The 25,959-nt window shown below is 33.5% G+C and overlaps 1 protein-coding gene across 2 annotated transcripts in view; it reads left to right on the forward strand.

Moving 5' to 3' along the window:
* BRINP3 (BMP/retinoic acid inducible neural specific 3) overlaps window positions 1-25,959 on the forward strand; it is a 394,075-nt gene that overhangs the window by 186,948 nt on the left and 181,168 nt on the right. For both annotated transcript variants that reach the window (XM_060142033.1, XM_060142034.1), the window contains one exon: window positions 8,979-9,169. In XM_060142033.1, the coding sequence (XP_059998016.1) occupies window positions 8,979-9,169 (191 nt within the window). The remainder of the gene's footprint in view (window positions 1-8,978; window positions 9,170-25,959) is intronic.

Below are 25,959 nucleotides of genomic sequence, written 5' to 3' on the forward strand. Positions count from 1 at the left end.
CCTGTAGTTGTTCATAATAGTCTCATAATCTTTTGTATTCCTGTGGTGTTGGTTGTAATTTTTTTCATTTCTGATTTTATTGATTTGGGCCCTCTCCCTCTTTTTCTTTTCTTTCTTTTTTTTCTTTTTTTGGCCGTGCCATGCAGCTTGCGGGATCTTAGTTCCCCAACCAGGGACTGAACTCACGCCCTCTGCAGTGAAAATCCAGAGCCCTAACCACTGGACCACCAGGAAATTCCATCCCTTTTCTTCTTGATGGGTCTAGCTAAAGGTTTATCAATTTTATTTACCTTTTCAAAGAAGCAGCTTTTAGTTTCATTGATATTTTCTGTTTTTTTTAGTCTCTATTTCATTTATTTCTGCTCTGATCTTTTTTTATTTCTTTCCTTCTACTAACTTTGGGTTTTATTTATTCTTCTTTTTCTAATTCCTGTAGGTATAAGATTTAATTTGCTTTCTAAAATTAGCATATGCTATTCTCCCTTTTTGAGTGAGGTAGGACTCAATAGAGGTCCTATTAAGAAGAATTAATGGTATAGCATATTTCACCTGAAGAGTGAAGACATATAGGGGGATTAGGGGGATACAGTATATAATGGACTATTTTGGGAGATCTTTACTCTCTGTATGTGAATGCAAACTAGGATTAGAGTTAATAAGTTTATAAAAGAAGGAGATCATTAAAGAATTAGGACAGTCTTCTGTTCCTCACAAATAAGACAAAATAGCTAAAATTACTAGAAATGCCCAGATATGGAATGAGTTGCTTTATGCAGTTCTAAGGAATTGTGATGAATAAAAAAATATGTACTAGCAACTTCTGAATTCTAGTCATGTGGTAAGTCCTTTACAGATATTATCTGTTTCATGCTTATAGCCATGCTTTGAAGAAGAAATTACTATATTCATGTTATGTAAGAGGAAGCAGAATCATAAATTATATATTCAAGATCATTCAATTACTAAGTAGAAGCCAGCATTAGAACCTGAATCTGTTTGGTACCAGTAGTTGGTAGACTTACACCTAAACCATAATAATTAATTCTACATTTTTTTTCATACAGAACCTCATAATCCAGTGAAAGAATCCTTTATAGTGGTCTAATTATCTCTTCTGCTCTATGACATATAATTAATGTTGGACACCTCTAGTAATGGGAAAATCACTACAATGCAAGAGAGGCATAGTGAAGATGATTCTCTTCACGTATTTATATGGCTTTCATGCCTCTCCAGAAGGCAAAAGTAATGTCCAATAATCAGTTGAACCCGTGTTTTGAACTTCATTTGTGTATTGCTGAATTGAAGTAAAGATTACAGTAAGCGTCCTTCTAAATACAAGAATCTGTAGAAAACATTACTGATGCACTGAGGCTGAGCTTGGATTTAGATGTATTTTACAAATGGAATCATCTGAAACTGTCAAATCATTTAGAATTTTATTTTAGTCATAATATTAAAGTCATGAGTTTACTAATTACTTAAGAAAATTTTATTATGACTAAACATATTTTAAACGTGGACCAAACGTAAACACTTATGCCATGATATTTTTTTCAAATGAAATTTTCAAACACACTCAAAGTAGAGAGACTTGTACAGTGAGTGCCCATACACCCATATGTAACCATACAAACTATATAAAACTGTACTACAACTACTAATATTCCTACCTACAAATAGACTACAGAATGAAGTTTTCTGATCCTTTTTACATTTTTTGTCCTCAGAATATATTCCAAAACTGGATTACATTTAAAGTACTGTGTTTGTAATCACTTAAAATAATTACTTCTCTAAACAATAAGCATTTAGTAACATTGGCTTCTGTTTTTAATTCTTAGGGATTGATTTTTTTCTATTTGATTTGATTGATTTTTACAATAAATAAAATATTTAAAAATATCTTTCCAGTGTTTAAAAAACTTTAACAAAGTATATTCAGAGAAGCCTTTCTTCCCAAAGTGTTACCTCCACTCTGTAAATATAGATAAAAGATTTTGGTTAATCCTTCCAGTGTTTTTATTTTTTTCCCCAAATAAAAAGAAATCCATCCATATATTTGTATCATACACTTTCTTATAAAAAAGTCCCTCTAAGAGTTTGATAGTGTCTGGCCTTACATTTAGGTCTTTAATCCATTTCGCATTTATTTTTGTGTATGGTGTTAGGGAGTGTTCTAATTTCATACTTTTACATGTACCTGTCCAGTTTTCCCAGCACCACTTATTGAAGAGGCTGTCTTTTCTCCACTGTGTATTCTTGCCTCCTTTATCAAAGATAAGGTGACCATATGTGTGTGGGTTTATCTCTGCGCTTTCTATTCTGTTGCATTGATCTATATTTCTGTTTTTGTGCCAGTACCATACTGTCTTGATTACTATAGCTTTGTAGTATAGTCTGAAGTCAGGGAGCCTGATTCCTCCAGCCCCATTTTTTGTTCTCAAGATTGCTTTGGCTATTCGGGGTCTTTTGTGTTTCCATACAAATTGTGAAATTTTTTGTTCTAGTTCTGTAAAAAATGCCAGTGGTAATTTGATAGGGATTGCATTGAATCTGTAGATTGCTTTGGGTAGTAGAGTCATTTTCACAATGTTGATTCTTGCAATCCAAAAGCATGATATATCTCTCCATCTATTTGTATCATCTTTAATTTCTTTCATCAGTGTCTTATAATTTTCTGCATATAGGTCTTTTGTCTCCTTAGGTAGGTTTATTCCTAGATATTTTATTCTTTTTGTTGCAATGGTAAATGGGAGTGTTTTCTTAATTTCACTTTCAGATTTTTCATTATTAGTGTATAGGAATGCCAGCGATTTCTGTGCATTAATTTTGTATCCTGCTACTTTACCAAATTAATTTATTAGCTCTTGTAGTTTTCTGGTAGCATCTTTAGGATTCTCTATGTATAGTATCATGTCATCTGTAAACAGTGACAGCTTTACTTCTTCTTTTCCAATTTGGATTCCTTTTATTTCCTTTTCTTCTCTGATTGCTGTGGCTAAAACTTCCAAAACTATGTTGAATAAGAGTGGTGAGAGTGGGCAACCTTGTCTTGTTCCTGATCTTAGTGTAAATGCTTTCAGTTTTTCACCATTGAGGATGATGTTGGCTGTGGGTTTGTCATATATGGCCTTTATTATGTTGAGGAAAGTTCCCTCTATGCCTACTTTCTGCAGGGTTTTTATCATAAATCGGTGTTGAATTTTGTCGAAAGCTTCTCTTCTTCTATTGAGATGATCATATGGTTTTTCTCCTTCAATTTGTTCGTATGGTGTATCACGTTGATTGATTTGCATATATTGAAGAATCCTTGCATTCCTGGAATAAATCCCACTTGATCATAGTGTATGATGCTTTTAATGTGCTGTTGGATTCTGTTTGCTACTATTTTGTTGAGGATTTTTGCATCTATGTTCATCAGTGATATTGGCCTGTAGTTTTCTTTCTTTGTGACATCTTTGTCTGGTTATGGTATCAGGGTGATGGTGGCCTCGTAGAATGAGTTTGGGAGTGTTCCACCCTCGGCTATATTTTGGAAGAGTTTGAGAAGGATAGGTGTTAGCTCTTCTCTAAATGTTTGATAGAATTCGCCTGTGAAGCCATCTGGTCCTGGGCTTTTGTTTGTTGGAAGATTTTTAATCACAGTTTCAACTTCAGTGCTTGTGATTGGTCTGTTCATATTTTCTATTTCTTCCTGTTTCAGTCTCGGCAGGTTGTGCATTTTTGAGAATTGGGATAGATTCTTAAAAGTAGGATTGCAGAGTCAATTTTTGCTAACTATTGCCAAATTTCTCTTCATAGTTACATCATTTTGCACTCCAGCAGCAGTATATCATAGGGCCTGTTTCCTTCTAGTTTGCCAACAGCTTTGACAAAGTTGTCAAATTTTTGAATTTTGGCAAATTCCATAATAGCTACGTGATATATCAATATATTTTTAATTTGCATTTCTCATACTATGACAGATTGAAAGCCTTTTCAAAGTTACATGGGCCATTTTGTCTCTTCTTATCTAAATACTATTTTCCTATTTTTTATGCCCGAAACTTATTTCTTTTTTTTCTGTGAGTTTTAGGAGTTTTTGGAATGTTAGAGGTATTAGCCATGTGTCCCTTATGTAAGTTGCAAACATCTCTTCCCAATGCAAAATTTACTTGTGGTGATTCTGTGCTAGGAAGAAAAAATCTCTTTTTATATGGTCTAATTCATCTATCTTTTATTTTATTACTTTCAGACGTTTAGTGATAGTTAGGAATGCTTTTCCCACTCATGCATTTTCATTCTTTTTTTTTCTAGTTGAGTAGTTTCATCTTATTAAATATTCATGTCTCCAGTTTTTTGCAATATCTCCTCATATACAATCATATCCTTTACTTTGCAAATGACTATTCTGATGTCAAAGTGTCATTTATTAGAAGGTCTACCTTTCCCCAATTGAATTAATATTCATCCTTATCATGTACTAAATTTTCATATATACTGTTGTTTTTTTTAATTTTCCTGTTTGAGTGGTCTGTCTATTCATGCTTCTTTACTACACTGTCTTAATTATACATATTTTACAATATGTATTCATATGTAGCAAGGCATTCTCACTGTTGCCTATTTTTTGGAAAGCTTCTGGTGACTTTTCTTTGACTAATTTTTACCTAAAAAATTTATAATAAACATGACTAGTTCAAGGAAACAAACAAAAAATGATATTTGCATTAAAGTTATACATTAACCTAAGTAAAATTGATATATTTAATTTAAATATTCCTATTTGAAACAAAGTACCATGCCATTTTCAGTTTACTTTTGTTATTTCAGGGGTGGCATATAATTTTTCATATATGTATTGCATTTTTATTGGTATTTTAAATGGTATATGCTAATCCATTATTACCTCTAACTATTATTTGTATATTTCAATTTTTTGAGTTAGTAAAGTTTTTATTATTTTCTGCAGTTACTAAGTTCTGTTACTCTGCATAGTAGTTTGTCCGTTGATTTTCTTGAGTTTTCCAGATGAATAATCATGTTATCTGCAAAAAGAGATAATTTTAAAAAACTATTACTCTAATTTTATTCTCTTCTATATTTACATTTTAATATATTTAATATCATGTCAAAAAGTAGTACCAGTTGTGGGTTCGTTTGTCAGGTTATGATTTTAATGGGAATGACTTCTGAGTTTTCCGATTAAGTAAGACAGTTGGTTTTAGGTTGACAAACACATATTTTATCCTTTTAAGGAATTTTCCACTGACTCCTAACTTACTGAAAATTACTCAGCAATAGGTATAAATATTCATCAAATGCATTTGAGGCATTAATGGACATCAAGGTTTTTCTTTCTAGATGTGTTAATATGCTGAATTATATTAATGATTTCCTAATATCAAATGACCCTTGCCTTCCTAGAATTATTCTTTTTGAGATATACATTTTTAAAACTTACTGTGTGTTACTGTTTACTATTGCTTTATTTATTATTTTGCATCACTAATAATAAGTTGTAATAATGTTTGTTGTTGTTTTTGTTGTTGTGTGTGTGATCTTCCCCAGATATTTATGTCAATGTTTTACTCGATATATAACAACTAATTAAAAGTTTTCCTTCATTTCATATCCTCTGGAAACATTTTAAGTAAATAGTATCAGATTTTTTGATCTTTAGAGTTTTGTCTGAACTTTCCTGTGAAACCATCTTGGCCGATTGATTTTTTTTTTTTTAATTTTGTGGAGGTGTTCTATGACACCTAAACTTATTTGCAAAAGCTTTGCAAAATAATTTTATTTTTAAATAATATGTTTACTTTACTCTGTTATTTTATTATTTAATTTTCTTTCTCTATTAAAAAAGGTAGGTTGACGAGTTGGTGTATTTATCTGTTTTTTTCCTTCCCTTCAAAGGAAGCTGTTTTTGAATTTATTATTCCTTCTTTTCTTCTGTTTTTTTTTTAACTCATTAACACTAGTTTTCTTCCTTTTAGTTCTTTTTAATTTATAGAAGCTTATTTTTGTCATTTTTTTTAGTTTTAGAGTTATATGGCTATCTCAAATATTTTCATAATCTACATAAAGTACATATTTAATGCTGTGAATATTTATTTGAGTACTGCTTTAGCCATGTCCCTTAGATTGTATTATATACTGTTTTCCTCAGGTTTTCTTAGAAAATTTGTCATTTTGCTTTCACGTATCCTATTATTCAAGAATTACACAATAGAAAATTTATCCATGTGAATTTAAAAAAATTTTTCTATCAATTTTTAATTGTACTATATTGTAGTCAGTAAATGTGTTAAAGAAACAATATTCTGACATTTGTTAAAGAACAGTAAGGGAGACTTTATTCAGGGGGTCTCCTGCATTGGAGTTTTACAGGAAGGGAGAGAGACTGAGCTCAATTTTGAACAGAACCAGGAAAAGTGGGAATTTATTGACAATGAGCAGAGTAGGCAGATTAGTGGATGGAAAATTACAAAGAGGGTAGGATAATTCTTGCTAAAGAGACCTAACATGATTCTTGCTGAAAGCAGAGCAGGGTTATCAAATATCACCAGGGAGATGGTAGGGGATGAGGAATTTGGTCAGGTGTTAAAGATGATCATATGTCCAGGGTAGGGGATCCTTGCCAAAGTGACTTGATAGGATTCTTCCTATGGGCTCTTGAGAACATGCCCAAGAAACAAGCTCATAGGAGCCTGTCTAGCGTTTGGTCAAGGAGAAAGTCTTTATCAAATGATATTTTTTTTCAAATTTTTGGAATTTACTAAGGATTTTTTTTAACAAAATATATGGCCAGTTTTTCTAAATGTTCTGTGTACTCTTGAAAAGAGCTTTCATTTCCTCTTTATTAATATAAAGTTTAATATTTACCTATAAGATCTACCTTATTAAGTAGGTTGTGTGTATCTCTATCATTACATTTTTACCCCCACTGGGTCTATCTAGGTCTAGAAAGTGTGTGCTGGACTCTTGTAATACTGGCAGTTTATGTATATTTTAACCTATATCTTCTGTATATTCTGCTTTATGAAAAGTGCTGCAATTAAAGCAGTTTTGCAAGTTTTAGTCTTTAGCACTATTCAGTCTATTTCATTTTCTCATTTAATAATTTTGTCCTGAAGAGATCATTAACTTTGCTTCCTTTTTTATTTACATTCACCAAGATATCATTATCATTTTGTTTTTAACCTTACTTAAGAAGATATATCTCTTGATCTCATAGCCTGTTCGGGCTGCTATAGCAAAATACCACAGATAAGGTAGCTTATAAACAGCACAGTTCTGGGGGCTGCAAGTTTGAGATTAGAATGCCAGCATGGTTGGGTGAGGGCTGTCTTCCAGGTCACAGATTTTTCCTTGTATCTTCACATGGCGGAAGGGACAAGGAATCTCTTTGGAGCCTCCTTTACAAAGGAACTAATTCCATTCTTGAGGGCTCTGCCCTCATGACCCAGACACCTCCCACAAGCCCCATCTCCTAATACTATCATCTTAAAAGGACAGAATTTCAACATATGAATTTTGGGAGACACAAACATTCAGACCATAGCACTTTCATGTGTCGTCGAGCTGCATTATAAATTCTTAGACTATCACAACGCTGTTCTTTCTGTCTCCATGTACAAGATGTTTGTTTGGGCACATGGGTGAATTTCTCAGATTCAGTGATCTTTCTGAGAATGTATTCTCTCAGATTTCCACACCAGTTCATCCTCTTCTTTGGGGGTAAATAATTAGCATGGATTTTATTTTCTATAATATTTGGCATATATATTCCCTTTTTGCTTTCAGATGTTCCCACCGAAAGCTGTTTATCATGTACATGACTTAATGCTGTTGATAACTTGACCCACTCATTCATATTTTCGAGAGTTTTTTTTTTCCTTCAGCAATTCTAGTTAGTCTGCTTCATTTCCAGCTTGCATATTGATGTCCAAATACAAACTGAGAATGCAACTTTCCGAAATAACATTGTTGACACCTTATTTCTGATACCAATTCACCTGATCTCTTGCAGAGAAGTATGAACTGTCACTTAGAATTGGATGGTCAGTTAGGCTGCGGCATTTTAAATTTGGTATTATTTTTAATTTGGAGAAGAAATGCAAGCTATTCGTCCGCTAGAAAATCTTGTTTGGTCTTTTAGAAAACTGGCTCAACAAATTGTCAGTGGGCATAATGCCACCTAAACAGATGGGTTTCTGAAAGAATGAGAACATGCTTCAAGTCTGACAATTATATGCTAGTTGAATATCTAAGAATCTGGAAGTCTGAGGATGGCAAGTTCTTAATGTTAGACGTGAATGGCATTGACACTTTTTTGTCAATATTCAAACATTGAAAATTGCAGCTTAATTGTAATTTGCTTTAAATTTCACCTTAGAGGATCCATTGTCAAGTACGTAAAGCTTCTCATGGAGGTTAGTGATTTCCATAGAGCTTATTAACACACAATATTTTAATATTTAATGCCATGTGTAGGAAACCTCTGAATTTAATACATAAATATTTATATTACTGTATATGCATGTATATGTTTTCTCTGCATTTTAAAGGTACAATTGAAAACAGCTAATGTTTTGTAATATGCTTGGTCATGTTTCCATTTACCATGCTGATCTGTAGTAAAGGTTGAGTTTGTTTTACATATTTTCCTATCTTAATTTGCTTTGAGACCCAATGAGTGTTAGGTAAGCTAAACTGTATGAGAAAGTCAATAAAATCTAGAGAACGTGTTCTGCAAAAGCTTGCTGTTTAATATTTATGAAATATGTATTCACAACCATCAACATCCCGGGTACTTTTCTAGGTATATGGGAAATATTTGTGAACAAAAGAAAAGTAAAACTCCCTGCCTGTTTGTTGTTTATCACTCTTTTGTTTCATTATGGCTGTAATCTAGGCTTCCTCACCTGCAGGTAGTTGAAAAAATTGATTTGAAGTGGGAAATGGAATAATGTAAAATATTATTAATGCAGGAGAGGAGTCACTCACAATTTTTGTGGACAAGCGGAAGCTGAGCAAACGATCTGAAGGAAGTGATCCCAGCACCAACAGCTCCTCGGTCACTCTGGAGACGCTACATCAACTAGCTGCTTCCTATTTCATTGACAGGGACAGCACCCTTCGGAGACTTCACCACATTCAAATTGCATCCACTGCCATAAAGGTATGAGTATGTTTACCCTAGAATTATGTCATACCATTTTGTTCTCTGTCTCTAAAATCCATGTCTATATGTTCATGTCTTGCTGATTTAAACAATTGTGTCCTGAAAAATAAGTTAATGTGTCCTTCTGCTTTAAGTGTTGCAGTACCTTTAAGATGAAATTGTATATATTTTCATGTAATTTTGTTAACTTGATGATTGGGTCAAGGTGTTTCATATCAGAACATTAATTGATATACACTTGAGTAGTGTCAGTTTATCCTCGGGTACACAGACTCCCTCACAAAGCATACATAGATGAAACTTTGTTTTAATAACACTGATTTATTTTGTAAAACTTCATATTTTATTGTGTGCATTTAAAAACATTATCCTGAGAAGGGGCTCAATTAGGTTCAAAGTGGGTCAGTGACACAAAAATCATTAAGTCTGGTTCAAGGAGTATTCCCTGCCCCCCATGTTTTTAAGACACAGCAAAGAAGTACAAGTATTTGTTTATAAGTTTCTAGAAGTCAAGATACACCATAATCTAGAACTACTGGATAAACTCTGTATGTTCACTAAAATCCTTTGCCTTTGAAACAACTAAGGTTGACTTTACAAAAACTGAGAGCATGGGAGAATAAGATACCTTTAATTTTCAGAAGAAATGAAGGGATAGAAAGAGAGTGAGACAGAGACAGAGAGAGAAAGGCAGTGGTTTCCAAAACAGTAGATGTTTTGACATATTTCTCTGGCAGTTTAGATCAGCATGTTATTGTGTTTGGCCAGTGGCCACTGCAAAACTAACAGACCAAAGAGTTGGCACATGTGATAGTGTGATTCTGGAGTAAGTTAATAAGAGCAAAATAAAACATAAAGAGCATTTCCCAGTGTTTCAAATGTAACATTTCATAATTAATGTAAAAAGCACTCATTAAACATATCATTTTATTGCTTTATGAGATTAAAATTAATGTGTGTTTTTTTTCAGTTAATTGAAAAGTTAGTATGTTGATATGTTGAGAATGCTAAGAAAAATTAGCCCAACGTACATCTTTTGTTCAAGACTGTCCCAGAGAGAATAAAAGATGACATGAAAATACTTTTAGCTATATAGAGACACAGATGTAGAGAACAAACATATGGACACCAGGGGGGAAGTGGGGGGCGGGGGGGTGAGGTGGGATGAACTGGAAGACTGGGATTGATGTATATACACTAATATGTATAAAATAGATAACTAATAAGAACCTGCTGTATAGCACAGGGAACTCTACTTCACTTTGCTGTATGGTAGAAACTAACACAACATTGTAAAACAAGTATACCCCAATAAAAAAAAAAAGAAAGAAAATATCTTTAGCTTAAGGGTTACACAAACCATAACTGCCCATCTTCAATACTGCTAGTAGATGAGGTTAAGAAAAAGACTTCTGTAGATATAGATTATACAATTATAGTTAGTCTACTCCTGACTGTAGGACTTACGTTATATTGACTAATCAAGTGTATAAATAATATTTATGCTGAATAGATAAAAATGTAGCCAGCATGAACACAGACGTTGTAGTTAATTTTAAAATGTTGTAAGGTAGGATAGTGTTGTAGGTATTTAGCTTGAGGTTGCTGAGAAGAAATAGGCTTTTTCAGAAATCAATTTCAGTGATATAAACAGAAACTTAAAGTGTATTTTCTAAAAGAAGACATCCTAGTAGTAAATATGTTTATTATACGGCTATTGATTTTGTTGCTCAGTGCCAAGTAGAATTATACAGTAGACTTTATGTATCCATACTGAGTAAGAAATATTCATTCACAGTTCATGTCAAAACTTAATGGATATTTGTACATACTCTTTTCTCCCACAAGAGAAGTATGTATCACAAAAGGCACATGTTTTAATGGTGCAGGCTATTGTGTACAGGCATTGTTCTTAGACCCTGATGATACAACTGGAGATGATAAAGCTTCATGTGTGGTAGAAATGAGCCAGCCCTGAAGGGGAAGTGACTTTCATAAAAGAGTGATCTAAGAACAGCTCTGGGGAAGACAAAGGAGTAACCTGGAATGTGGGAGAGTGAACAGCCTCACCGTGAAAGGACTCCAGAAAATGCTGGAGCCCATTAGTCTTGGAAGGGAGTTCTAGAGCACATAATGGAAGTATTTTAAAGTGTGTGTAGTGGGGCTGGGAACAGGAAGGAAAAGTGGAACTTTAGATCAAGGAGAGGAAACAGAGAAAAGTATGGGAATGATACAGAGATGGGTTGTGAAGAGAAGTACACATATCTTGTGCATAACTAAGGGGAAAAAAAAGAGAATGAGGTGTGTGTACTGGCAGCAACATGACTAAGAAAATAATCCTGGAAGTACATAGGGCAGGGAAGGGTGAGGTAGTAGGGACTGGGAAAGAGGGGAGGGAGATCAGACTTTTCAGGATTAAATTTAGGCCTGGATGGAGTTCTCACCTGAGGCAGTTATAGTTTTAAGTGACTAGTGATTATCTGGCCCAGGGTCAGCTGCAGCCTGGGCTACTGTGAAAGCTCCAGGAAAAATGCTCCAGCAGGTCGACATGGCCCTTGAACTTCATGCACACTTTTATGCTCCTGTGTAATTTCCTGGGGAGAGTATCTTTTATTTTCCTTAGTTATCGAATGTATCCCTACACAGATAAAAGATGTCTCCCCACAATTATAAGATTTTAATTGCTTAGATGTGAGTTAACAGGGTAAGAGGGACTGAGTGGTGAGGGTAGTGGGTGTGTAAACGGAATCCAAGGGCATTCAACTACTGAAATCCTTTATACTTGAATAAATAACTCAATGCAAAGTGCTTCTGTAGATATTTGAAATCAAAAGCTTAACTCCTTTACTAAATCTCTAAAGGTTCAGTGCATTGCTTTTATATTTTAAAGATTCATATGAAGGGTAGCAAGTCTACAATTTCTTTGATTAGATAAAAACACCTTGGGTTTTTAAGTGCCGTGTAGTGGGCATTTAATTTCTTGGACAAATGTTGTATGAAGATGTCCCTTGATTCACAGAATTTAGGAGACAGAGTTTTGTTAAAAAATAAAGTCAAATAAAATCATTATCTGATAACAGCAAAAATATAATTAAATCTGCATAAGCATGCCTTCTTTTATCATGCTAATTCTTGCAAAAACACAAAAGAGTTGGACACATAGCGTTAACTGAGCCAGTTTCTAGAAAATGGAATAGAACAAATGGTTGTGTTTAACCTCTTCTAATTATGAATGTAAATGTAGGTTGAACTTTATTAACACATCTGTAAACAAAAATGAATGGCTCAAATGCCCATAGAGCGTAATTAACTGTTATACTATTTCATAATGGCATTTATATCAAATATTATTTCTCAATATAATTATTAGTGCAAAAACATGTCAAGTATAATGTCTAGAATTGTCAATTATTTTGAGAAGATTCAATTCAGTTGACTCAAGTTATCTAAAATAATCATACTAACATATTCTTTAGGTTTCTTTTGAAATAGTCAAATAAACTTTAATATGTGATTGACAATGATGAGAAAATCAAAATATACATTTTGGGAAAAATCCAATCTATTACCTGATGTGGTATATTGATTTTCAAAAATTTCCTTAATACTTTAAGTTTTAAATATCAGATTACATGCAGTGAATAAAATTAAAATTTCTGTAACTGTTAAAAAATTTAAAAGAGCTAAGTTATTTTTCTAAAAGAAAAAATAACATACTGTATTGCTAGCATTTTTCTAATATAGAAAAATTATTTGAAAGATTTTAAAAATTATAGTTTTTAGAATTTTTTCCAACAAATTTAGGAAAAAGCACAAACACTATGATAAAATTAACTTATAGGTCAGTATTCCAGCTAAAAATCTATCTCCAAGTGATGTTTCAGTGCTGCATAGTTTACTTAAGGGTGTTGAAGGTGATGTTGAGAAGAGGCTCCACAACTTAGAGCTACATTTCTATTTCTCAAATTATAAAAATACATTAAATTAAAATTTCAAAATCTATTCATAAAATTAGGATATGCCTTAGAATATTAGAATATTCAATGGAGAAAATACAGTCTCTTTGGCAAGTGGTGCTGGGAAAGCTGGACAGCTGCATGTAAATCAATGAAGTTAGAACACTCCCTCACACCATACACAAAAATAAACTCAAAATGGCTTAAAGACTTAAATATAAGACATGACACCATAAAATTCCTAGAAGAGAACATAGGCAAAACATACACTGACATAAATCGTAGCAATGTTGTCTTAGGCCAGTCTCCTAAGGCAATAGAAATAAAAGCAAAAACAAACAAACAAAAAAAACAAACGGGACCTAATCAAATTTATAAGCTTTTGCACAGCAAAGGAAACCATAAACAAAATGAAGACAACAAATGGACTGGGAGAAAATATCTGCAGACTATGAGACGGGCAAGGGTTTAATTTCCAAAATATGCAATCAACTCATACAACTCAAAAACAACAACAACAACAAAAACCCAATCACAAAATGGGCAGAAGACCTAAATATACATTTCTCCAAAGAAGACATACAGATGTTCAACAGGCGCATGAAAAGATGCTCAACATTGCTAATTATTAGAGACATGCAAATCAAAACTACATTGAGGTATCACCTCACACCAGTCAGAATGGCCATCACCAAAAAGTCTACAAATAATAAATGCTGGAGAGGGTGTGGAGAAAAGGGAACCCTCTTGCACTGTTGGCAGGAATGTAAATTGGCTCAGCCACTATGGAGAACAGTATGGAGGTTCCTCAAAAAACTAAAAATACAGTCGCCATATGATCCAGCAATCCTACTTCTGGGCATATATCTGGAGGAAACTCTAACTCAAAAAGATGCATGTACCCCAATGTTCATTGCAGCACTATTTACAATAGCCAAGACATGGAAGCAACCTAAATGTCCATCAACAGATGAATGGATAAAGAAGATGTGGTGTATATATACAATGGAATATTACTCAGCTATGAAAAATAATGAAATAATTCCATTTGCAGCAACATGGATGTACCTAGAGATTTTCATACTAAGTGAATTGAGCCATACAGAGGAAGACAAATATCATCTGATATCACTTGTTTGTGGAATCTAAAAAAGGATACAAAACAGAAAGAGACTCATGGATGTAGAAAACAAATATATGGTTACCAAAGGGGAAAGGAGTGGGGAGGGATAAATAAGGAGTTTGGCATTAGCAGATACAAACTACTACATGTAAAATATATAAACAACAAGGACCTACTGTATAGCACAGGGAACAAAAATAAATTTGAAAAGCTATTGATAAAATTAGGCCTGACAATAATTTTCCAAGAAGCATTTTTGATATGTAAATTATTTGATTTGGGGTAATTTAAATTAGGAAAAGTTTACAATTAATTTTTAAATTTCTATATGTTCAAAAACTCTTAATTCAAGAAAACTCAGTAAAACAGTTTACATGTAAATAATTCATAATAATTAGAGGTTTGATTTCATATATTAGTTTTATTTTCAGGAAGGTCTCTCTTTTAAATAGCAAACTCTCTTAGGGTTTCAAAAGAATGTTTTAACTTACACACACATAAAAGTATTTAATTATTTAGTACAAGCTGTACATTTAGTTTAGTACATTTAACAAGTTGGACAATTTTGATCAAGTTGACCACAAACCTATCTGAATTTTTTATTTATCTGCCCCAATTTTTTTAGTATAAAGGAAAAATATATCATTCCATAATAATTAATATGTGTAAATTGAGTGTCATGATTAAATTCATGAAAGCAAAAAGTTCCAGAATAATTAAGAATCATATTTTTTTCATATTCTGAACTTTCACATGCTTTATAATATTTTTCTAGTTTGCATTATAGATACTTATTTCCCCTCTGCCATGTCTTCTCTAGTTTTGACAAATAACCCTAATTTGCTGGAGGGCAAAAGCAGAATCTGTTTTTATTTTTGTTTGTTTTTTAATCAAAATAACTTCTTATATATATAGTGGCTACCAAATGGTAAATTTGTAAAATAGAGTTAAGCTTTGTTTTTTAGATTAAATATTAATTATATAAATTAGGGGAAAAAATTAAAACTTCAATTTGTGGTATATTTTAACATGTTTCATTCCATACTTCTTTTTTCAGCTCTTTCCTAGTCAAAAATCTTATTTCCTGTGACAAAGCCTATACTGTTTGAAGCCATTATATTTTATTTGTTTTCTGCTCTCTCACATCGCAGTTGTCTTACTATCTTCACTCAAAATGCATCTTGTGTTTATCTTTCTTGTGACAAGTTATATAAAATTATATTTTCTGTGTTATAACTGAGCGCTGACTAAATTATCTCTTCCATATACAAAGAATATTTGACCTGAAGAAGCCTGAAAAAAATAAAATCAAGCAAAGCAAACAATATTAAATAAAATTTTAAATCTCTAAGTAGTTAGAACTGCTTCTAACCAAGATGGATTAACAGGGACTGAATTTACCCTCCTACCTGACAATCAAAGACAGTGATAAAAGATATAAAAATAATGGTCTACCAGGCATTGAACAATAGGTAATAAAGGATGATGATTATGAGAAATGGACACAACTGAGGTGAGTGCTGTGATTGTCCCAGCTTGCTGTCTTGAAAGAGTTTCCAGGATGTGGTTCAGGGAGAGAAAATCCAGGCAAAGACCAAAAAATTCCTTAAATTGAGGATAGAGGTCAGAGTTGAGAGACCTAGGTGTTTTTAGTTGTTGGACAGAACACCAAAGAGGAGAAAGCCATGTAGAGAGAAAACCCCAGGAACCATAGGGGTTTGCCCTCAAATACTTAGCAGAATGCTGTTGAGAACATACATGTGAAGAAATTACCTGACATCAGGGAAGAAAACTACACCATGGATTAGGATTAGAGAACAGTATTTGGCATGCACTCCGGGCCTAGAACAGCATTTGGCACTCACTCAGGGCCTAGAAAAGTGTTCCCATAAGCCAGAAAGGAAATACTAATAATTCATGGAGCGCTGCATGAAATGCTTAGAAATGGCATGCCTCAGTGGTGGGGAATAATCAACCTTGATTAAGTTCTTCTCTGGACTCACCTCAAAAATTATAAAAAACAAGACCAACATGAATGAAACCCTTTCCAAGAACTACACCCCAGAACAAAACTCAAGACTGCTTATAGGAATGCAAAATAAATAAATAAATAATCTAATATCCAAAAAAGTAAGATTCACAATGATAAAAACCAGTAAAATTTCCCAGGCAGTGAAGAAGCAGGAAAACACAAACCATAATGAAGAGAACATTCAGCCAATTAAAACTGACTCAGAATGATCACAGACATTAAACTTACCAGACAAGAACACTAAAATGGATATTATAACTGTATTCCATATTTTTTAAAGTATTAGTACAGACATGAAGATAGAGAAAAGAACCAAATTGACCTGACTGACATTGGCTGTAATGTGTGACATAAAAAATACACTGAATAAGATTAGACACCTACAGTTGTGTCTGTCTCATAATCATTGTCATTTATTGCACAGGAAAAGACAGGTGAAATTGAGACATAGATATATAAACTATTTACAATGAAACAAAAAGAGAACAAAATGCAAAAAGCAATCAACAGTGAGCTCTGGAACTTAATGCAGCCATAAATATGTGTAGTTAGAGTCCCCAAAGGAGGCTGGGGGTGGAGGGAAGTATTAGATACCTCTTGCTATATAGCAATGTTATCGTTACTTTAGAGACATAATAAAACACATTATCACATTATCATGCCTTAGGGATTTTTTTTTTTGGAAGGTCAAGAGTCCAGGCATGGCTTACATGGCTTAGCTAATTCTCAAATCAAGGTGTCCACCAGATCTAGATTTTCACCTGACAGTCAACTTGGGAAGCATCCTTTTCCAAGCTTACATGATTGATGGTAGCAATAATGTCCTTGTCAGTGTAAAGGACCCTTTTCTTGCTGACTGTTGGTGGGAGGTGACTCTCAACTATTTGCCAAGTGACCTCCTCCATATGGCAGTTCACAACATGTTAATTTGTTTTGTTTTTTCAGGTTCAGCAAGGAAGTGGGTCATTATAAGACATCACAATCTTACATAGTGAACTTATAGACAAGTAATCACATACATTAAATCACCTTTGCTGTATTCTATGGTTAGAGACAAGTCATAGGTCCTATCTACACTCAGTGGGAGAGGATTACAGAAGCACGTGCATACCATAAGGAAGGGGTCAGGGATGGATACCTTAGAATCTGTTGCCTCAGACAAAATAAAAAATACTTGAAAAGTTAATAGCCAATTTCCAAATTAGTAAGGATATTTAAAACCCACAGATCCAAGAAACTCAAAAAATGCCAAACATGAGAAAGGTCAAGAAAATTACACCAAGGCATTTCATAAATTGCTCAAAACTTATATTAAAGAGAATATCTTAATTTCATTAGTTATCAGAGGATTCCCAATTTGAATCAAGACAACTCTATTAAGATACAAGGCTGACTAAGATTGTAAATGCTTAGATGTAAGTTCATGAGGTATGGGGGCGTCAGGGGGAAAAAAAGACACATTAGGTGCAGAGGAACAGAGCTAAGGATGACAGCAGATTTCTCAGAAACAATGCAAGTAAGAAAACAGTGGAGATGAGAGCTTTAAAATACTAAAAAATTCTGTCAACCTAGAGCTCATTTTCTAGCAAAAATGTTTCCAAAAAATGGAAAATATATTTGCAGATGTAAAAAACCTGCAGGAATTGCAGTGGCAGACATGAATTAAAGAAATGACATAAGGGGTTCCCCTGGTGGCGCAGTGGTTGAGAGTCCGCCTGCCGATGTGGGGGACGCAGGTTCGTGCCCCAGTCCGGGAAGATCCCACATGCCGCGGAGCGGCTGGGCCCGTGAGCCATGGCCGCTGAGCCTGCGCGTCCGGAGCCTGTGCTCCGCAAATGGGAGAGGCCACAACAGTGAGAGGCCCGCGTACTGCAAAAAAAAGAAAAAAAAAAGAAAAATGACATAGGAAATCTTTCAGGCAAGAAGGCAGCGGATGTCAGTCAGAAATATGTATTTACACAAATGAGTGAAGAAGAGTGAAAATGGTACCAACATGGGTCATTATATCTTTTTTTTTTTTTTTTTTTTTTTGCGGTACGCGGGCCTCTCACTGCTGTGGCCTCTCCCATTGCGGAGCACAGGCTCCGGACACACAGGCCCAGCGGCCATGGCTCACGGGCCCAGCTGCTCCGCAGCATGTGGGATCTTCCCGGACCGGGGCACAAACCCGTGTCCCCTGCATCAGCAGGCGGACTCTCAACCACCGTGCCACCAGGGAAGCCCTGGGTCATTATATCTTTTATCATCATCGTCATTATTATTATTATCTCTTTAAAAGAGAATCAATTCTTTAAACAATACCACAATCAATGTATGATGAGGTACATGTAGAAATAAGCAGTATGCCAACAATAGCATGAAGATCAGAAGAAGTGTACTGGAAGTACAGTCGACCTCTGAACAACACAGGTTTGAATTACAAGGGTCTACTTACAAGCAGATTTTTTTCAATAGTAAATACTACAGTACTACACAATCTATGGTTGGCTGAGTTCATGGGTGCAGAACTGAGGATACAGAGGAAACTTGGAGATGGCCAACTATGAGTTATACTCATATTTTCTACTGTGTGGAGGCTTGGTGCCCCTAACCCCCTGTTGTTCAAGAATCAAAGGTATAAAAGTTTAAAGTTCTTGTATTATCAGTAAAATGCTATAATATAATTTAAAGGTAGACTGATAAGTGTGTACACTATGAACCTTAAAGCAACCACTAAAATAACAAAATAAGGAGTTACAGTTAATAGGACAAAAAGGTGATATAATAGAATTATCTTAAAAATTAATTCAAAGGAAGTTAAAAATAAGCAAAAGGGAAGAAAGAACAGATGGAGAAATCGAGACAAATATCTAGTAGATAGACTTAAACCTAATAGCATCAATAGTCATATTAAATATCAGTAGTCTAAACTTTCCTATTAAAAGGCACATTGTCACATTGAATTCTTTTAAAAAGCAAGATTAAACTATATGTTGTGTACAAGAAAATCACTTAAAATTTGAAAATAATTAAAAGTAAAAGGATGAGAGTAGGTATACTATGCTAGCACTGGAGTGGCTATTTTAACATAAGAAAAATATGTCTCAGTGAAGAGTCTTACCAGGGACAAAGTCATTTCAGAGTGATATACTTGGCAGTTAATCCAGAGGAAATAATAATCCTAAACATGTAGCAGAGCTTCAAAATTTTAGGAGAGAAAAAAGTAATAAAGAAATTCATAATTATAGTCAGAGATTTTAACAGCCTCCTCTCAATCTTTGACAGAACAAGTAGACAGAAAATCAGCAAGGGCATTGTAGATTCAAACAACACTATCATTCGAATCATGAAAATGTATTAATAATACAAACATATCGGGAAAATCCTCAAATATTTAAAAACTAAATGCCAAATTTCTAAATAGCCCATGGCTCAGAGAAGAAAGCAAAAAGCGTATTAGAAATTATTTTGAACTGAATGTAATAATGAAAATACAGCATATCAAGATCTGTCAAATATTGGTAAAGCAGTACTGAGGGGAAAATTTGCAGCAAACAATGTTTTTATTTGGGAAAAAAAGTGATAAAACAATGACTAAAGATTTCCCCTTAAGAAACTAATGATAAAGATGAGCAATTAAACCCAAAGTAAAATAAAATGGAAAGCAGTAGAAATAGAATACAAAATAGAAAACAGAAAATAGAAAGCAGAAGAGTAATAGAGAAAAAAATGGAACCAAAAGCTGTTTTGTTTCTGTGGGGTTTTTTTAGTGTATGAATAAAACTGAAAAACATTTAGCCAGAATTATGAAATAGAATAATGAATAGAAAAATTATGAGTATCAGGAATGAGAGAAGTAACATCAGTAAAATTACACAGGTTTCTAAATGTAAGGATGTATCACGAACAACATTGTGACTATCACTTTGAAAATTAGTAAACACATTTCTTGAAAGACAATTTCCAAGGCTCATTCAAGAATAAATAACATGAATAGTCCTAAATTTATTAAGCAAATTGATGTTTAGATAAAAACATTTTCTGCAAAGAAAACTCCTGGCCAAGATGGCTTCACTACTGAATTCTAACATTTTAAGCAATATAATAACAATCTATATAAACTCTTCTAGAACATTTGAGACACTTGACAAATTATCAAATCATTCTTTAAATCCAGCATTACTCTGATATAAAAACAAAGTAAAATATTAAAAGGAAATAAAACTATCAATATATTTCATGTGTATATATACACATATTTTAAACAATATTTAAGCAATTTGAATCCAACAATAGATCAAAAGGATTACACGTCAGGACTACTTGGGATTTATCCTAGAAGTCCAAGATGAGTAGTATTAAAAAATCAACCAATGTAATTTATTATATCAACAAAATACATGTCGCTATAGATAGATAGATAGATAGTATCTTCTTAGGGCTTGCAGAAAAATCTTTAGAAAAAATCTGACATATTTCTTATTAAAAAAAAAACTAGAAAGAGAAAAGAACTTCTTCAACTTGATAAAGAGAGGATTTGCAAACCTGTGGCTAGCATCATACTCAACAGTGAAAGAGTAGATGCTTTTTCATTTATGTTCAGGAACAAGACAAAGATTTATGCTATCACTACTTTTATTGTAGTAGAATACTGCTAAACATTCTACTAATAATAGTACTAAACATTCTAGTAGTAACATTTTACTATAAGTTCTAGACAGTGCAATTAAACAATAAAAAGAAATCAGGCATTCAGATTTGAAAGGAAGAAGTAAAACTGTTTTTATTCGCAGGAGACATGTACCTATAGAAAATCCAGTGAAATAGTTTTAAAAGGTACAAGAAATAAAAAGGAGTTGATCATTTGAAGGATACAAGATTAATTCATGTGTAATTCTATATATGTATATTACTATGTGTATTTCTGTATATAAGCAACAATCAGAAGTTTAAATTAAAATCGATACCATATAAATTTGACAAAAGATTTAAAAGCTCTATATACTGAAAACCCCAAAATTACTTAAATTAAATCTAGTTGTTATTTTATTATTTCCATTCTATTTTAAATACACACACACAAAAAATACATGTGTTCATCCCCATCCATATATGTAGATATCATCCATCAGTCCGTTCTTTTTGTTTCTCTCTCTCTCTCTCTCTCACTCTCTCTCTCTTTCTATTATATTATTGTCTTCTGACCATCATTTTTTTTCTGATGAGTAGTTAGTATTTATTGTAGTTTTTCTCTTGAATGTAATATTTCACTTCCCCTGACTGATTTTCACACTTTCTCTTCGTTTTGAACTTTCAGGAGATTGACTGTAATATGCCTTGGTGTGGTTTTCTTCCCATTTATCCTTCTGGGATGCCTCCTCTGGGACTCTGATGCTAGACTGTTTGATATCGTCCTTAAAATCTTGTACTATCTGTATTATGTTGCCATTCTTTTTCTCTTTGCTTTTCAGTTTTATTAATTTCTAATAAATTCAGAATTTATTAATTTCTGAATTAACTTGTCTTTAGTTAATTTATAAATTTCTAATAAATTCTAATAATTTCTTTTCAGTTTTATTAATTTCTAATAAATTCAGAATTTATTAATTTCTGAATTAACTCGTCTTTAGTTAATTCATTTTTTCCTTATTTGTCCAGTGTAATGTAAAGCCAATTAAATAAATTCTTCCTTTATGATATGTTTTTCTTTTCTCCCATTTATATTTGTTTATTTTTTATAGTTTCTTTATAGTTTCTGAAATTCCCCATTTGTTTATTTATATTGTCTAACTTTTCTACTAGATATTTTAACATAGTCATTAGTAGTATTTAAACATTTCTGTCTGGTGATTCAACCTTATTCATTTCTGAGTCTGCTTCCCTTGACTATTGCCTGTCTTGCCCTTTGAGTTCACATTTTCATGCTTTTTCACATATTATTTTTATTGACAAACATCGTGTGTAAAAAAAAGAAAAAAAACAGACCAAAAAAGACACTGAAGTAAATAATATTTCCACTGAAAATAAGCATACCCCTTCCTCTGTTAGGCTGCTATTATGTGAAGCTGAGTCAGTCTAATCTGGAATTGAGGTAGACCTGTGCTTTCTTCAAAATTTAACTTGATTTATTGACTTCTGGCTTAAAACAGTTTGAAGACAGCATCAGCACTTTGCTTTTAGAAGGGCTAAGGATCTGGCCAAGAGTGAGATTCAGGAAATTACCACATCTTCACAACCCAGCTGCCAACTTTCTAAATCATGGGGAAACTCTGCATGAAGGCTTGGCTGCCAGTCTCCTGCAGAATTATCTTTGGTTTTTAGTCTTGCCCTCTCTTTCTACATACTGAGGGATCTCTGTCCTCCTTGCTGCCATGTCTCCAGCATTTGGAAAGCCAGTGCCTGGTACTTGGTAGAAGCTGGAAATGCTTCAAAGGCATCTTTCCCAGCTCTTCTTCCCATTTTGTGCCCTGAACTTCGTGAAAGCCAAAAGCACTTTGGAGGGTTTCTCCCAAAGCCTTGTACTTGCGGAAAGCCCAGGTGCTTCCGAGAGTATTTCTCTCAGCTCTGCTGTTTTGCACGTAACCTCCCATGTGCTGTATTCATGTACTCTCTAAAGGCTAATGGCAGCAATTTACTGGGTGGGTGTATACTCACTTTGGTACTTCCTGGTATTTTAATCCATCGTATCAGGACTGACACAGCCATTAAGCATTCTTTCTAGTTTCCCTTTACCTTATCAATGGCAGATTTATCTTCCTCCCTCTCTGCCAGAGATGAGAACAGCCTTGTGTTCCTTTCCTCCCAGAAAGAGCTAGTGATTTTCTGGACTTTAGTTCATTTACAGCATCCACTGTACTCTTATAGTTAAATCAAGAAACTTTGAATTTGAGTTTATCTGACTTATTTTCATTGTTAGGGTGAGAACAATGGCCTCTTGTGATTTTCTACATCCTCGCTAGAGTTGGAAGTCCTTACTTTTAGCCTCTGCTATTTCATTCCTATTTCTCTGAATCCCATGTTAACTATATAAATTTGTTCAAAACACTATATTGGATCACATCAGTTTTTTTTCTCATGTAAGGTCATAGAAACTTCCTGGAGATTATTAAGACACTCCAGGTTTTTATTTTATACTCCATAACATTTCTAGCATTATTCCTGTTGAAGTGCATGAGCTCTAGCATCATACACTTTTTCCCCCCTTAGAGACTTTAGAACCAGTTAAGAAATACTCATAGAAATCACCAAGACTGAAGTTAAAGTATAAGCTCTATTTCAAGGCATCTTCAAGGAAGATTTTCTTCCTTTTCATGCTATTGTGAATGAAATTTTTTTTCAAATTTTGTTTTTAGATTGTTCATAGCAAGTATATTAGTCAGGGTTTCTTAGAGAAACAACCAATAGAAGATATATATCTCTGTATCTATATATCCATATCTACATCTATATCTATCTATCTATCTATCTATTATCTATCTATCTAGAGAGCAATTGGCTCACATGATTATAGAGGCTAAGAAGTCTCATGATCTGGCCTCTGCTGGTATAGTTTATGTCTAAGCCTGAAAGCTTGAGAACCAGGGAAGACAATGGTGTAAGTCCAGCTAAGTTCAAAGGCCCAATCAACAGGGAAACTGATGATGTAAGTTCCAGTCTGAGTTTAGGAGAAGACATATATCACAGCTCCATAGTCAAACAGAGAACAAGTTATTTCTTTGCATTTTTTTTCCCTATAAGGCCCTCAGTGGATTGGATGATGCCCACCCATACTGGGAAGGGCAGTCAGTGTTACTCAGTTTACCCTTATGCTCATCTCATCCAGAAACACCCTCACAGACACACCCAGAAATAATGTTCAGGCAAATGTTTGAGCACACTGTATCCTGATCAAGGTGACACATAAAATTAATTATTACAGTAAGTGTATAAAAATACAATGAAGTTTTTAATTGATATTGTATCCTGAAATCTTGCTGAATTTGTCAGTTTATTTTTTAGTGGATTCCATGGAATTGTTTATATATAAGATCATGTCATCTTCAAATAGAGGTAATTTTACTTCTTTTTCTTCCCAGTGGATATGCCTTTTATTTCTTTTTCTTGCCTAATTGCCCTGGCTGGAAGGTCTCTTATAATGATGGATAGAGGTAATGAGAACAAATATCCTTATTTTTTCCTGATTAAGGAAGACAGCGTCCTTTCTTTTACTGTTAAGTATGATGTTAGCTGTGGGTTTTTTCATAGATGTTCTTTCACATGTGGAGGAAGTTCCTTTCAATTCATAGTTTGATGAATGATTTTATGATGAAAAGTGTTGATCTTGCCAAATGCTTTTTCTGTGTCTAATGAGGTGAGCATATGCTTTTCACTTATTAAATTCTGAGATGATGTATTACATTAATTAATTTCTGGATGTTGAACCAACCTTGTGTTGAGGGTTTTTACACCCATATTTGTAGAAGATATTGGTCTGTTGTTATCTTGTGATTTTCTTGGTTTTAGTATCAGAGTAATACTGGCTTTATAAAAGGAGTTGGGAAATGTCTCTCTTTTATTTTATGGAGGAGTTTGTGAAGAATTGGTTTTAAGTATTCTTTAAGTGGTTGGTAAAATTGAGTGATGAAGCCATTTGGGCCTGCACTTTCTTTTTGTGGGTTGTTTGATTACTACTCAATATCTTTACTTGTTACAGGTCTATTTACACAGTTTATTTCTTCTTGAGTCAGTTTTGGTAGTTTGTGTCTTTCTAGGAATGTCTCCTTTTATTCTAAATTATCTAATTTATTTTTGTACAATGGTTCACAGCATTCTTTTAAAATCCTTTTTATTGCTCTAAGGTAAATAGTAATATCCTTTGTTAATTCTTCATTCGAGTTATTTGATTCTTCTGTTTTTTATCTTGGTCAATCTAACTAAATGTTTGTCAATTGTTTTGATTTTTTTCACAGGCCCAGCTTTTTAATTCATTGATTTTCTTAACTATTTTTTTAATTCTCTAGTTTATTAATTTCCACTTCAATCTTTATTATTTCCTTCTTTCAGCTTGCTTTGGGTTTGTTTGTTCTTTTTCCTCCAGTGCCTTCTTTCTTGTTATAGGCATTTACAACTATATATTTCTCCTTGTCTTTTACTGTCAGCATTGTTATTATGATGTGTCAGTTTGTGGATCTCTTTGTGCTTTGAGCTTCCTGGATATGTAGGTTATTGGTTTTTCAATAAACTTGAGAAGTTATTGTCATTATTTTTTCAACTATTTTTCTACTCCTTTCCTCTCTTTCTGTGTATGTAGATGCACTCAAAGTGTTCTACATTTCTCTGAGGTTCTGTTTTGTGTGTGTGTGTGTGTGTGTGTGTGTGTGTGTGTGTGTGTGTGTGTTCTTCCTTCTCTGTGTTCTCAGGACTGCATAATATCTATTGATCTGTCTTCAATTTTACTACTTCTTAGTTTTTCCAGTTCAAACCTACTGTTGATTCCCTCTGGTGTTTTTTTTTTAAATTCAGTTATTGTACTTTTCAACTCCAGAATTTCCATTTGGTTGTTTTTATAATTTACATCTCTTTATCTATATTTCCTATTGGATGTGACAATGACTTTCCTTTGCTACTTTAGTCTTGCTTTCCTTTGGTTCTGTGGATATTTATAATGTCTATTTTGAAGGTTTTTTCTGTTAAATACAACATCTGGTTGCTCTCACAA

This window comes from Lagenorhynchus albirostris, chromosome 2 (genome assembly GCF_949774975.1).
Source record: "Lagenorhynchus albirostris chromosome 2, mLagAlb1.1, whole genome shotgun sequence".
In the NCBI taxonomy this organism is placed as follows: domain Eukaryota; kingdom Metazoa; phylum Chordata; class Mammalia; order Artiodactyla; family Delphinidae; genus Lagenorhynchus; species Lagenorhynchus albirostris.